The sequence below is a fragment of the Zerene cesonia genome, chromosome 5 (assembly GCF_012273895.1).
Source record: "Zerene cesonia ecotype Mississippi chromosome 5, Zerene_cesonia_1.1, whole genome shotgun sequence".
NCBI lineage: Eukaryota > Metazoa > Arthropoda > Insecta > Lepidoptera > Pieridae > Zerene > Zerene cesonia.
In genome coordinates, this window is record NC_052106.1 from 7,857,199 (window position 1) to 7,873,558 (window position 16,360).

The window sequence follows — 16,360 nt, forward strand, 5'->3', positions numbered from 1 at the left end:
GAGTAGTCTTTTGAATAAACGCGTCTTAGAAAAAAAGCAGTGGTGGCTCAGTGGTGAGGACCTTGGACTTCGAAATCGATGGTTTCGAAGTCCGAGGTTCGAGACCGGGGCGAGCGTGCAGAAAATAAATAGATTTTTTCAATTTATCTGTACATGTGGATAACATCACCACTGCTTAAAAACGGTGAAGAAAAACATCGTGAGGAAATCGGCATGTCCAAGAATCAAAAGTTCAACGACATGTGACATCTGCCAACCCGTACTTGGCCAGCGTGGTGGATTATGGCCTAAACCCTCATAGGAGGCCTGTGTCCCAGCAGTGGGAACGTATATGGGCTGATGATGATGATGATGTAGTAAGAATGTACTGCGAGTCTACACAACTGCCCTATTGATGTGGTCAGTTGATAATAGATCAGCTGACCACATGACTACTGGCCGAACATTGAATAATCACTAAGGAAAGGATTGATGACAGGAACGAAGAAATGGACTGGGAAGGGCGAGGAAAAGGAAAATGGGCCTCTGGCTCCACCACTCACCATACGAATTACAGTAGCATGGTACTGTAATTACTGTTTATAATTTTATTTCACGCTGGTTTTCTGTGAGTTTCTGAGTAATTCGACATTTAATAGTATTCGATAGCTAAACCACTGTTGACATGTTATAAAATGCGACGTCTGTATCTTAACTTCCAATCATGTAACAGAATATTAAAACAATTGATACTCGAAACGCGTTGCGCGTCTAGCGATTTGCGTAGCGTGTAAGGGTATAGTCATAACGTTCTCAATCCTACGAATAGAGGCTCTAAGCACTAAGCAAGCTGCCTGTTTGAGCGGCTAGTACCTAGATGCAGGTCATAGACTAGACTTTCGACGCGTTTTGCTCATAAATTTGAGGAAAATTTTATGATTTTATGACTTGCGGATTATATACAGCCGCGTGTATTGAGTTAGATAAATACTGATTCAAACACTTTTCTAAAGCATCCTGATACCATATTATATAATATGTTGGTATAGTTTCAGGCTTGTTTATTGGTTCGGGTGTTTCAAACTCAAAATTCAAATTCAAACGATATATTGAACTACCCTTAATTGAGATTTATTAAGTATATGAAAAATCAAAAACACGAATAAAATAAAGCTGAAGATTTTTTACTAATTTTCTATATGCGTCTAAAGCAGGAATGTCACATCAAATATTTACATCGAGGCCACATGACGCCGTCAGTCCTGAGACTAAATTCTCTTCAGCCTTGTCGAACTTCACGAATAAGGAGAGAAATTGGATTTGTGGGTATCATGGTCTCTATTTAGTTTATTTGATAAATTAACATACATAAAAACCGTTAATATTCAATTATTACCTAAATTTTCAGGCAAATACAGTCTTTATTTGCCTGGGAGTTTAGGTAGGCTTTGTCAAGGTTTGACCTAAACCCTCATAGGAGCCCTGTGTCCAAGCAGTGGAAACATATATTGGCTGATGATGATGATGATTATACATCCGGTCTCTCCATTTGTTGATTTTGTAGTAACTATTTATCAATCTGGGTCTTTAGTCCAATTTACGTATATACATTCGAAGGCTAGAGCTATTAGTGTCCAAGTGATGCCTAGCCTGGAGCTACACATCATCTAGATTATTGAATAGTTCAATTAACAGTGAGCTCTGAATCGAGAATGATTTAACACAACACGCTCAAATTGTAATAATTTGACACAAAGTGAGACAGATTTATTCGTATTAAAATATTAGATTTAACTGAAGCTGATCATGCAACTCACGAACTTTACGGCCGAAGGAACCAAAAAATTTAGAAATTTACTTCTAAAAACTCATTTAATAAAAAATAAACTTTATGTCTATGTCTATCTGTCTACACGATGCAGATACGAGTATTATTCTGAATTTTATTCTACTGTGTTTCCTACGGTGAGTATTTGTACTTTCCTGTCATCAGTCCTTTCCTTTTCCCTTTCCTCTTAATAGGGTGTAGTACATTCATAGAGGCACTACCTGTGCAAATGTTGATAGGCGGTGGCGATCGCTTACCATCATTTAGTTTAGTTTGAAACATCAAGATGGTTTCTGATAGCATCGTGAGTTTTTAAATGTTTTTGTGATTAGAATGACATCAATCAATTGTTTATTAGCTAGCTTAAAGTGTTTAATAAGAAATCAGTTTTATCGTCTTTATAATACAGCTTTTTTTTGCACAACATTCTTATATAATAACATATAGGCCGTGGATCAGGTGGGCGAATGGAAATTGTATTACTCCAAAAATATTAGCCAGCATAAAGTGACATTGTTGGTAGAGTAAGGGTTTTTGCACACAAGGATATTCCACGGTAGCTTACTGGATAGAATTAGACGAAGTGTTTATGTTTATGTGGGGATCGGCAAAGGAGCTGTCACCTGATGAACCACTCATGTACATTTGCGGAGGTCTTATGCCACTGCAAATGGATTGCCAACTTTAATAAATAAGGGATGAGGAAATGATTGAGGGAAAAAAGGAAATGTCTGGAAATGGTAGGAAAAGGAATAACGGCCTAGGGCTCCCCCACTGACCGAACGAAACACAGAAGCATGCTACTATTTCACGCCGATCTTCTGTAGGGGTGTGGATTCCCCGGTGCGAGCTGGCCCAATTCGTGCCGAAGCATACTCGACTCCCACAGTTGAATAGTTAGTGTTATGTCGCAGCCAATTGGTAAATGGCTTCGATAATGAACATAAATGACATCCAGACACAGAAATTATTGCATTTAAAACATACAAATTGCCGTCACAACCCTGGTTATTGTGATAGTTGCTAGTTCAATTATTTATGTAGTGATTTGAGATATATTGTTACGGACTAAAAATTTTCATTTCTTTTTCTAAAATTCCTTTTAACAAGCACAAGACGTTGTGGTAGTAACAACATCATCAGTCCATATATATGTTCCCACAGCTGGGACACAGGCCTCCTATGAAGGTTCAGACCAAAATCCACCACGCTGGCCAAGTGCGGGTTGGCAGATGTCACATGTCGTCGAATATTTCATTCTTGGAAATGTCGGTTTATTCACGATGAAAACTTCACAATTTCTAAGCAGTGGTGATGTTATCTACATGTGCAGATAAATTGAAAAGTCAATTTATTTCCTGCACGCTCGCCCGGTCTCGAACCCCGACTTATCGATTTTGAAGTCCGAGGTTCTCACGACTAAGCCACCACTGGTAGTAACAGTTAGTAGATATAGCATTGAAATTCACCACCACGAATAAGTTTAAATATAGCAGAAGCAATAAAATATAATATAAAATACAATCTTACTGTATACGAAAGGCATTTTCAAAGTTAAGACTAAGTTTGCTAGAAGAAAATATGTAAGAAGTTTTAACCAACTATTGTTATGTCTTATTTCGCGTATAGACGCCCTACAGCCCAGCTGGTAAGTGCTAAATTATGTCTAAAACTAAGCATATTTCTACTCGCTATAATATTCAGGATCGCGAGAGGGTCCGATCTACGTAAATATGCAAAAATATGGACATGTAGCGTGCAAGTCAGAAAATTGGCAGACATTAAGTTGTCTGGAAATTTGACGTTTTAATATTTCATTCGTTTGCGCTTTTATGAATACATAAGCAATGCTAATAAGTTATCGTTACAAATTAATTTAATTTGTTCTCTTTGTATTGTATATAAATACATATGAGAAAGAATTTGTAAAAGCTAATACAATCATACGATATACACATTTTATAGGTCTAGATATTAACCAGATTTGTTTGTATTTATTTGCAAGAGCGTATTCTATTCAAGTTATGTCAAAGTGATGCAATTACTAAACTAAGTCCATACTTATAAATCTTTAACGTTTGCATAAATAAATCTCAATTCCCCAGAGACAGCAGTAAAATTTCTGTATCGATTATGTTAATGAGATATTTCTTTTAACTCAAGTTTCCGACTTGCTCTGTAACAATACAAAAATACAGTTGAAATTATAGCATTGCCGTGGACCAGCCATTATTATCTCTTGCATAATTTTATATTGTCCACAGTTAAGCTTCGGTTCGTTTGTTTAAAGTAGAAAGAATGTTATCTCATTCCGTTTCTGCTAGCCTGGTACTTGTATGTAGTTTACTTGCTTTATTACAGGCATTTTGTAAGGTAACGAACGAACCATTTAATTAATTTATTTAGGTTTTGTAATTTAAAGATCACGTAAAGGTTTACGGTCTTATTCATAGAAGTTATAGCACGTTTCAAGGCTTGCAATATTTAAAATAGTATATATAATAGAAGGAATGTTAAAAATCTCCCTTCATGATAGCAGCTTAGAACATTGTCATATCTAAGATGGCCGACTTTTCTACAGCGAATTATGAACCAGTTCAGTGGTTTCGGCGTGAAGAACAGACATATAGACTAAGAGGCTTTTGTTACTTTTGCATATATGTACATTGTATAATTAGTTGGGAGACCATACGACGTTGTTTTATTAATGTTAAAAGAGTAGTATTCAATGATGATTTCCAATTATTCATATATCTATCCAGTATCCTATATAATGCTTAGGTAATCTATGGAATCATAAAAATCTTTATATAATAAAATATTTATTGTGTAAAAGCAAATGTTTCGAAAACGAAAGTTATTACAGTATCGTGATTTTACTATCAACCGTCCTACACTCACGAGTCGGTGAAAATATTTATATGCGAGACTTAGGATCCTCGGGGACTCGATGACGTCGCATTTAATGCGTCTATCGCGACATTAAACTAGCAACTTTCAGTACTTAAGTACTGTTCGAGTTATAAAGGATCTTTGGCATAAACACAAGTGTGATTCTATCGTTTTAGTATCCAATAGCAGGGATGAGTGGTGTTTATTTTAAGTGATATAATACGATTTTAATTGTAGCTTATTAGTTCTTCCACATAATATTATGTGAAACACATCTACTTAGGCTTAGACGTTTCGAACGAACGAACGAACCACATTAAACATTATATAAAAAGTAGTATAAAGATTTGATTAGTTTTTAAGCTTCTTTTATTCGAAAGTTGCATTTGTTGATTAATAAATAAAATAAATTCAGGCAACAGAATACTATAATTAAACGTTTTCAATTTATGAAAGATGTGAGTTTATATAAAATACAGCCTATGTTAAACGATAAGACGTAGTTTTAAATGGTTACAGAATCTTTAATACATTTTTATATAAATCGTAACCAACATTGAAAAGACGGATTTTTTCTGGTCTACGTCGATTGAATATTTACATATTACAAATATACCATTATACTAGTATCTAAGTTCATCAATATGAAATAGATTACTAGTATATCATTTGCTAAGAAATCAGTCGTTTTCTTTTACCTCACCATTTCTAACCTTTCATACTTAGATCTCAGCTTTCAGTTTCTACTTTATCCGAAGGAAATACCACAATCCATTTATTAAAGTTTAACATAGCTGGTACGGTTTCTTTTCCATCACAGGATTCCGTAACTCAAAAGGAATTTATAATTTCGTAATTACAGCGCGATACGTTTTCTTTGGGGATAAGAACGTCTTCAGATTAATATGATGGAGATTGTGTAAGATTATGCTGTTTATGTCAAGTATATGATTATCAAAATGTTTATTAATTTAACATCTAAATAACATGGAATCAAGTTTTAATCTAGATAATATAAACACAAAAGCAACGTTCATATTACGTGTTTTATTGCTAACAAATGCTTTTTCTTTAATTCTTAACCATGAGATGTTCGGAGTACTTTTATTGGTATATTCTATGGCGACTCCTTTTATTTTGGCTCAGTCGGCAATGGAGCTGGTGGGACGCCTGATGGTAAGCGCTACCACCGCCCATGAACATTTGGAGAGGCATAAGGTCCATTACAGACCTTACGTCTCTACAAATGGGTTGCTGACTTTAAATTGGAAAGGGATTGTGAAAGGATTGTCGAGAGGAATAAAGGAAAGGACTAGGAAGGGTAAGGAAAAGCATATGAGTCTCTGGACTCATTTTAAGACCTGAAATAAAATCAATGTTATCCCCTCCCTTCTATTCAACACGCTAATCAGTTATAACACAATACGCATAGCAAATGAATATTAGTTTCAGAACCTTCCAGAGCTGCAAGGGTTGTCATCCGGCTAGTTTTCCGGGTTTCTACCCAGTTTTACGGATGTCCGGTAGTGTTGTGTATAATTCTCGGGTAATTATTGTATTGTTACAACTTTGTTTCTGTATATTTACTGCTATCTACAAAACTGTTATTTTATTTTACTGGTAGCAACCCTGCCCTTTCGCACTAGAATACGAGGCGTTAGTAATCGGTCTTTCTAGAAGTATAAGTATCTGGAAATTTAGATCTAGAAAAACAAAAATAACCTTCGACATAATTATGTTACTCGAAACATAAATAGTTGGCGTATATATTAATAGCAAGTGAATAAATTTTCCCCTGTACAAGGGTGAAAACTGGGGCGTAATGATGATAATGGGGTCTTAGAAATGATATTTATTTTGTATTAAGAACTCTCGCAATAATATATCTAGACTTGTTTATTTTATTACATAACATGATGAGTGTTTCAGGCAATTGTATACGTTAATAAATAATACTATCGTATACAGGGTTGCCATTATAAAAAAACATGCAAAATATGAGATATACGCTTCGGCACGAAATGGGCCAGCTCGCACCGGGGAAGTACCACACCCCCACAGAAGACCGGCGTGAAATAGCATTCTGCTGTGTTTCGTTCGGTGAGTGGGGGAGCCGGAGGCCCGTATCCTTTTCCTTGCCCTTCCCAGTCCTTTCCTTTATTCCTCTCGCCAATCCTTCCTTAATCCCTTCCCAATTGAAAGTCGGCAATCCATTTGCAGAGGAGTAAGGTCTGTGATCGACTTAACGCCTCTACAAATGTTCATGGGCGGTGGTAGCGCTTACCATCAGGCGTCCCACCAGCTCCATTGCCGACTGTGACATAAAAAAAAAAAAAAAACATCTCGAGATTTAATTTTAAAAGTGCTTGATTACTTATTTATTAAATCGCTATTATGAACTTAACACGGCAGCCTTGGACCACGGGAAAGCCACTTTTATTTCCCTTGGATCCATAGAGGGACATATGTTTTTAACAAGTAGTGATAGTAATATTATAATTGAAAGTTCTCTACCCTTTTACAAAGTTGGTTAAAATATCGCATTGTACGAGGGATTTCCCGGGATTTCAGAGCTTCAAGCTGCCTCCCGAATTCCATTGTTAGTTTAGGATTAGACCTTACATATCCTACAGAGCTGTTCTCACATGAAATGAGTAATGCTAAGCCTATTAATTTGACCTAAAATTTAATTTAATTTTAGCGTCTTGATTTTTTTTTTGTTTTAAATCGAATACTATTAATTGATTTCAATGCATTATAAAAACAGTCATCGTAATTTTTATGCCAATTTTGATACTTTTCTCAATGATGCATATATACGAAGCAATTGTCTTGGAATTTCGATATTCAATTATTTATTGAGAAAGGGAGGTGAATACAGTAGGTGATAACAAGAATGGTTATATTATTAAGATCACTTCAGATCAAATCGGGGAATTATTGTTATTATTTGCCAGTTGTAGAAAGAAAAGAGGATGAATACGAAGTTATTCAATCGAGTTTATATAACGATAGTTTTTTTAACGAAACAAACTGTACGAAAATCAAGTCAAAATTCGTGAGAAATAGAAAATTTACTTCAAATCATTCAGGTGGCATAAAATTCATATACCATCCAGTCATCTAAAATTCTGCTATCAAATTAAATCTTGCGGAAAATTGCCTCCAATAAGGAAAATTGAGGCTTATTTCGCGTTGGAGTGCACTAAAAGATTTTATTTTTTGTTAAAAACCACAAGTTTACAAGCCTACTTGAGTACTTGTTAACAATGGTACTTTGTTTGGATGATTTTTTTTAATTTAGCTAGTTAACACCCGTGACGTTGACTGTGTTAAGTGCGTTCTATAACTTTATTTTTGCGTTTTTATCTATAATTTACAGCGAAAACTGCAGCTTTTGATAAAATCCTATCTATTTGCGAGTGTAAGTCCTGTCAGGATCTCCAAGTGCATAGAAAAAGAATCTGTTGAAAATATAATCTGAATAAAATTAAAAATAACCGTAGAAGGATTAAGTTTTCCCTCCATATTCTAGGTATCGCCAGATTCTTTTGCAGTCATGTAAAATGCCTCTGACTAGACTTTTAAGCTGATTGCAAAATAATGCCGATTCCAGATTAAAGTAACATGCACTTGGCCTAATTCACATGTTGTAGTTATGAAAGTTTGTCTATATATAGATACGGAATTTGATAAACATTAAAGTAAACTAGAGCGGTTGTAGCAGATAAGACATTAACTTTGACTTTAAATGTAATCGCGTCAGCTTTAACTAGAATCGATTGTTTTCTTAGGAAAGATGCAAAGACATGGAAACAAAATCTTTGTACTATAAATACAAATATAAAAGTTGATGAATGTTTGTTTCCCTATCACGCAAGAATAACTGAGCGGATCGGATATCACTGTTACAAATACAATATCATATCCGTATGATATATGACATCTGTAAGATATTTGTAAGTAGAGATAAGATAAGAGATAATAGACTTCACTGTTAGTAATGATACTTATTACTCGATGAAACGCGAGAAACACAATCAATAATTAAACAAATTAAATGAATAGTGAAGAGTTATTATTTTCCACTGACGCCCTGTGACCGAATGAAAACATATTCTACCAAAAAGAAGCACGCCAATCGGTTGTAAACCAACGGAGTTCTATTCTTTCAAAAATTTCCCATTTATAAAAGCATTTCAATGCTTTAAAACTAAAATCTAAATTTAACAAAGGCCGTGTTCCATCGATACAATATTGTAATCATTGAAATAATGTTTCGTATTGTTTGTGATGGTTCTTAATTATCTCAATAGATGTCGTGGGGTGCCCCTTAGGCACATGAAACCGAAAGAGTAGAAGAAATTCGATTATTGTGGCGGGATCACGGGTGGCCGAGAGGCTAGGCAAGAAACGCGGGTACGAATCCCGCCCCGTGATTGAATTTTACGGAGTTACTAGTAACAAAATCATAAATTAAATACAATCGAATTGGGAACCTCAAATCAAATCATATCATATAATAATTCTTATTGTCAGTTTCCCTCGTTTATAAGAAAGTCGGTTATAATAATGCAAAATCAACGATTCCTATACCTAATCACGATTTTTGCTTACTCCTGTAAGTTTTTCGCTCTGAACTGGCATCCATCTTTTATATTTTACTTTCAGAGACACTTACATCAATGTAACTCCTTGAGGAGTGATTCATTTCAGTCGCATTCACGCGTTCATCATTCCATTCAACAGATCTCAATCACTCCGCTACTTTATATTTACACTAGCTTTTCGCCCAGCTTTGCCTGTGGTACATATATAGCCTATGTCACGCAGTGAAGTTGTAGCTTTTTCCACTGGACGGATTTCAAAAATTCTTTCACCTTAATGGTCCATTGGTTTTTGTGTGAAAATTGTATAAACATGCAAAAATACTAAAGTTTCCTTATTACAATATAAGTGCAGATTATTGTACTTATAATAGTATATAAAAAAAGGTTTTATCAAAAAAAAAAACCTAAAACATATGTGCATATTATGATCAAATCGTCTCCTAATATAATTGCTTTTTCTGTAGCAAAACTGTTAGTTAAATACTGCCTTTCACACCAGGTGTGAATGTAAATAAAAAAAACAATACAATGAAACAAATTTAAGATAAGATTTGCAATAAAACACAAAAGGCATTACGTAAAACGATAAAAACATTGCGACTTAGGAAGTTTTGTTAAAAATATCTTATTCATGAATTATTTTGACAATAGAAAATAAAACGTATTTGTTAATATTTTAACTTGTAAATAATTAAACGGTATCCCTAGATTATCCAATGGATAAATTATTTGAGCGATGCATACATTGAAATTCACCTACACCACATTTAATTATTCAAATATTTGCTATTTGTAAGTCATTGTTTTCGAAAACCACGGCCGAATGTTGGCTTCTATTATTTATCAGTTATTTCCCGCGCTATTAACTCTTATTTATTATCTGTAACAATTATTTTAATGTTGAATGAACAATGAACATAAATTCATGAAAGCAATTAAACGCAATTAATTAATGGCTGAAATGAAAAGCAAAGTTATATGAATCTATTTGAATGAAATTACAAGACTCTTGTAAACAAAAAAAAGCTTGTATCTCGTAAATTAAACTTCTTATAAAGGTACTTGTTTTTTGAAAATAAATAGTATTTAAAAATTTAAGAAGCGTGATCACCACGCTCGCTGTAAAGTTATCGAAACGTTGGGTCAAAAAATAGTACAATGAATAAATCGCGTTGAAAATCAATTAAAAAGTCTTCTTTTCAAACGCAAGAAAACACATACTACAAATTGTTTATTTTATTTTATAAGGACTCAGATTTTTGTCAGTCTGGGCAATCGAACTGACGGGTCACCTGATGGTCAGCAACCACCACCGTCCATGAACATTTTTAAGATGGGTGTCTACTAATGTGAGCCCCGCGTTTAGTGGGTAAGAAAGTTTTAACGTTGGGAGAAAAGGAATAAGGGAAGGGTGCGGAAAAGACCTCTAATACATTGTTTGTCACAATGGTCACATATCATATTTATACACATGCTTATTTATGTTTTGTATCACAATTGCTTGTCTGGAAGCCATAATTGCTGATAAAGACGCAAATGTTTATGTATATGTGTTGTTTCACTATTTTAGGTGCTATTGGGAGTTATATGAATAAATAAAAAGCCTTCTGAGCTGAGCGTTAAACATGAACAAATATATATTGTTCAAACTATAAAAAAAAATTCGTGAGACGGTATTCAAAGCCGCTTCCATCGCTAGACCACTCACAAAATCACTAAACTTTCATCTGGACCCATGTCTTCGTATTTTCCACAACGAAATTTCTGCAACTACAAAGATAAGGAGATTGTAATAAAACCCACATTAACTTGTCAGTCTGTACGCAACATAATATGAATATTACTATGTAGATATATTGCTCAGGCCATTTGAAAGGTCATAAATCTTTGTCATTATTTGTTCGTTTAATATCATTTGACCTTGTTTCGTTAATCTTTCGTTCAGATATTCCGTTGTTTGTTTATTTTAACTAGCGTCAAAAAAGTGTCGTTTTTAAAAGTGCTTGCGATAATATTTTAATTTAGGACAACGAAAGATCGTTCGTAAAATTATTATTATGAAAACAAGAACACGACTGTAATCTTTAAGTTTTATTATAATGGTATTTTTACGATCTTTAGTTTAATTTAAGGGTAAACCCCTTTCCTTTCCAGGGTAAATCCCTTTTTTAAATTGTGAGCGCCATTTTGGCTTATACAGCAAATATGCTCAATTCTGATGATTAAAAGCACATTTCATGTCAAAATTCATCCCGCGGTTTAGGTTGGACGTGCTAAAGAAATGCACGTACATACATTCGATTGAAATTTACTAGCTTTTTGTCGAATAAAGAAGAAAGATTTCTTAATTTTTCTTCCTCAGTACTTTTTTTTGTCTTCGTTAGAATTGAGGCATATGAAATAAAAGAGGTGAATTTTTAAAGGTTTTAAACCCAGTTTGAAGAATAAATATTCTAAATGTAAACATTTTATGTTGTTGATGCCTTATGCCGATGCCCTCTTATTATAAAACGAATATCTTCCAAAAATTCTCATAAAACGAGTTTGTTTTAAATGTATGTACTTGAAATAATATAATGTACTACCTGTTACTTGATGCTTTGCTTGCTTGGGCAAAACAAATTCCCACGTATGAGATTTTTGGACATATTATTCATATATTGCAACGTAAAAAAAGATAAACAAACAAAAAAAAGTAGTAACATACTTTCGAATTTATAATAGAAGTTTCAATAACAATAGAATAACAATTAAGATGGATTCGAATAATAAATTGTTTATTTTTCCACCATTTTTAATTACACATATTAAACTAGCAAGTTACGAGTGAGCAAATACATTTACTATAATGCATTATTTGTTATTATTTATATACAAATAACCTCGAACCCGTGGCTTCGCTCGCGTTGTCAAAAGAAAAGGTAGATAAATACTGGGTTTCTATGTTCCCGTTTCCGTGGGATAAAGGCTATCCTTTGTCCTTTCCCGGGTCCCAAACTATGTGTTTTTCAAATTTCATCTGAATCGGTTCGGTAGTTTAAGCGTGTGTGGTGAAAAAGAGATAAACAGATAGACATATACAGAGTTATAGCGTTCAAAACATAAATAGAGATACTCGTATACAATGTTATACTTATTGAACAAAACTACGTATCTACATAATATAGTACTTTTATTTACCTTCTATAAATTTCACTAAGAAAAGAGAAAGAAGGTCAGAGTTGTGCTTTGCGGGTTTCAATCAGATAAAGCGCTAATTCTTGTTTATATTTTTCCAACTCATCAGTCATCTTTAACAAGATGACAACCCTACAAAGAAAATTATCAAATGAAAAATGATGAATAATAAGAAATAAAAATAATGATAACAAATATGTTTATCGATGTACGCTAAAACAAATCAATAATTTTATGAGGGTTTTACTGTAACATACATCGTCATACAGTATGAATATAAATGCGAAAGTAAGTCAATGTATCTATTCTTCGCTTAACCACTGAACTGATTTGGATAAAATTTGGTACAGATATAGTTTGTGACCCGAGAAAGAAACAGGATTTATGGAGAAAACCTCAGCATTATCTATCTTTTCTTTTGAATATGCGGGCAAAGCCGCGTGCGGAATGCTAGTTTTGAATGCTGAGGCTGAAGACTTTGTTCATTCGAATTAGCTCACAGTGTTAGATAGTCCATTTTTATTAAAATATCAATATATGAGAAAAATGAGGGAACAGCAATGATATGTGTTTAAATTTTAGTTTTATAACATTGAAATGCTTTATAAATGAAAAATTTTGAAACTATAACAACAACAAAATTTTTCAATGAAATGTATTTCTTAAATTATATTTCAATTTCAAAAATCAGTCGAATGTACATTGCATGAACTTTTTGATGGTCGTATTTAACCAACCCCCCATTGTATTGTATTAAGTCTCACGCTACAAAAATGCATCAACTTCACAAATATTATATATATCTTCTCAGATACGAAACTTACAAAGCTACGCTGAAGAAGATCCCCGCGACGAGGCTGTCGCGGCTAACGGAGGCGCTCGCCAACTATGACCCCGTCCTCAACGAGTACTTCTTTGACCGCCACCCTGGCGTCTTCGCGCAGGTCCTCAACTATTACAGGTACCCTAAAAATAATTTTCTCATTGCATTGATTTCGCGCAAAGGTCATAGTCTCCGAAATATTACGCTTAAGATGCAAAATCAATTGGATTTACTCATAAATAATTAATATTATACATAGTTTCTATTTTATTTCTTTACCCAATAAAGCATGTTACATTTACAAATATTTTATTTTTAACAAAAAGCGACGAATCAAATCCTACATCACTTTTACCTTCAATATAAAATAAACTGTCAAACACATATAACGTCTTTGAGCATAGCTATATTTTTCTTAATTCGTCGTAGAAACATCAAGAACGTTCCACACACAAAATTCCAAATTCAAACAACACCAGTTACAATGTTCCCAAAACATTTGAAGCAATGTTGCTTTGATGTGGATCCACAAACAAACAGTATTTTTATATCGAACGTTCTTCAGTATTGATTTATGGACAACCGGGATACAGGCGATGTTGATGGACAAGGTAGTAATGAATTTACGTCATTCGATGATACAATTTCTCCTTCTGATGTTGCGATGTTTAAAACGGTTACCCTTGGACGAGAACATTTAAATAGGAATGAATGATCGCTGAAAACTTTTCATTAAATGCAAAGAACATAGCTATGAAAATAATTTTATATTAAAGTTTAATGTCCCAGGTATGAATATCTATAAAAGAACGAAATATAGTATGTACTATTTGAAATTTTATTAGAAAAATTACTGATAATCTTATACCTTTAAACGAGCAAATCTTGTATATATATATACATAATTGGAATCTCGGAATCGGCTCCAACGATTTTCATGAAATTTAGTATTCAGGGGGTTTCGGGGGCGATAAATCGATCTAGCTAGGATTTTTTTTTAGAAAATGTCGTATTCGTGTTTTATTCGTGTTTTTTTTTCCTGACATCTATTGGTGAATAATAATACTAATTTGCTTCGTAGATAGCTGGACAACTGAAATAATGTCATATTCGTGTTTTATTCGTGTTTTTTTTCCTGACATCTATTGGTGAATAATAATACTATTTTGCTTCGTAGATAGCTGGACAACTGAAATAACACATAGGCACTTTTTATACCGATATTCCTACGGGATACGGACTTACGCGGTTTCAACCGCGGGTCACAGCTAGTACATTCTGAAAAGAGAATTTCACAAATTGAGTTTTATGTATTGACCAATTTATACAATCTGATAGGCTTTAACAATATTATTAAATTCTCTCAGTGGATTTATAGCGATACTCAAAAATTTAATTACTCCATTCACCTTACAATCACACATAATTCATATTAACTGGTATACTTCTTACTACTCTTACTAACAATTATATTTTAAAATTCTTCAAAGCCCACCCACAAACAAGATTTTATTCAACAACATATTCCCTTTATTTTATTACTATCGGGAATAGCGTCAGTTATTGCACTGACTTTTACTTTACAGGTAAACAAACGTTACGAGATGATTTCAAGAAAATAAGAGAGTTTCACGTTTAGACTATCATTCACAATGCTCAGTTATCTACGAAAATGGACCAAAAATAGTGCTATATAAATTGGGATAGATAAATACACCCTATGAGTGGGATCAAAAGGGATGATATTTTTTTAAACGTTTGGTTTAATTAAAACTGGTTAGGATCTAGGACTAGGTTCAATATTGGTTCATTGTCACTACTCCAATCGGAGCAGGAAAGCTTCGGGAGGAATCCAGGATGTACCTGATCTAGAAAGTTCTACGACATGTGATGTATGTGTCCTGCAATGGGATGACAATATTGTGAATGCTGATGAAAATGATAAAGATTTAAAGGAACAAATGTGCTATTCGATAATTCCTACAAACAACGTCCATCCATCAACAAATTGTTTTACAACAGAGTTGCAGATGTCGTCTATTAAATCCACTCATTAAACAACTCTGTTATTGTCTCTGCCCTCTGATCTCCGTAAAATCCTTTTTATGGAGTCGTTTGCGAATTTCAAGCGTCGTTGAGATAATTATTATTTATGTGGGCGTTTGATTGCCGTACCTTTTAGGATTTATGGACTCCTGTAAGTACGGGTATATTTGAAGTGTATAGTCGATAAATTAACGTTTTGCTGAATTTGACTTGATCAAATTTGATTTGATTAAAATGCTCGTGGATGTTACTCTGGTTTTTGTTGCTGTTTTTCTATTTTCAATTTACTTGAAGATAAGGTCATAAAGATTTACATGTTGATTTTAATTTCTTATAATAATTTTATCAGTTACATCATCTTAATTATTTTAATTAATAGAAGCCATGCTTAAGGAGTATTTATTATTAATAATAACTCCTAAAAGGTAAATAGTAATTTTAACTACGAACGAGCTTAGGTGCCTATCATTCGTTCGGTACACATGAAATTTTAATGAGACATTTAAATAGAATATTTACTTTCAGACAAAAAACTAAACTGCTATCAATTTGTCTGAACTAGAACAAATTATAATGTAACTACACGGGATACATCAGCTTTCAGATAAAAAAGGAATCATCAATATAGCTCACCCAGTGGAAAGATCAGAGGTAGCTAACCAAAAATTACAGTTAGAAAAAAATTACAGATAAAAACGACGAAGTTTTAAAAAATTCTTTAAAAATTTTGCGAAAATGAATAAAATTGGAAAAGAACAGCAGTGACTGAATCTAGAATCTTCTAGAGGTCTCAAGACAGTTACAATTTAAAAATCAACTAAATATCCGTGTTCCACATAAAAGGGTTAAGAACAAATCATCCTAGGGAATGAAGTAATGCTTTTAACGTCCTTCCATTAGCTACGCGAGTGGAATTTAAATTGCAGTCAAAACAATACATTCACTTGAATGAAGGCATCTTGAAAGGCAGATTGTGGCCTCTCAGTTTTTTTTTTTTTTTTTTTT

The 16,360-nt window shown here is 33.6% G+C and overlaps 1 protein-coding gene across 1 annotated transcript in view; it reads left to right on the plus strand.

The window, feature by feature from the left end:
- Positions 1 to 16,360, plus strand: part of LOC119840224 (potassium voltage-gated channel protein Shaw-like) — a 127,835-nt gene that overhangs the window by 12,087 nt on the left and 99,388 nt on the right. The window contains exon 2 of the mRNA XM_038366738.1: positions 13,298 to 13,447. Coding sequence (XP_038222666.1) covers positions 13,298 to 13,447 — 150 coding nt within the window. The remainder of the gene's footprint in view (positions 1 to 13,297; positions 13,448 to 16,360) is intronic.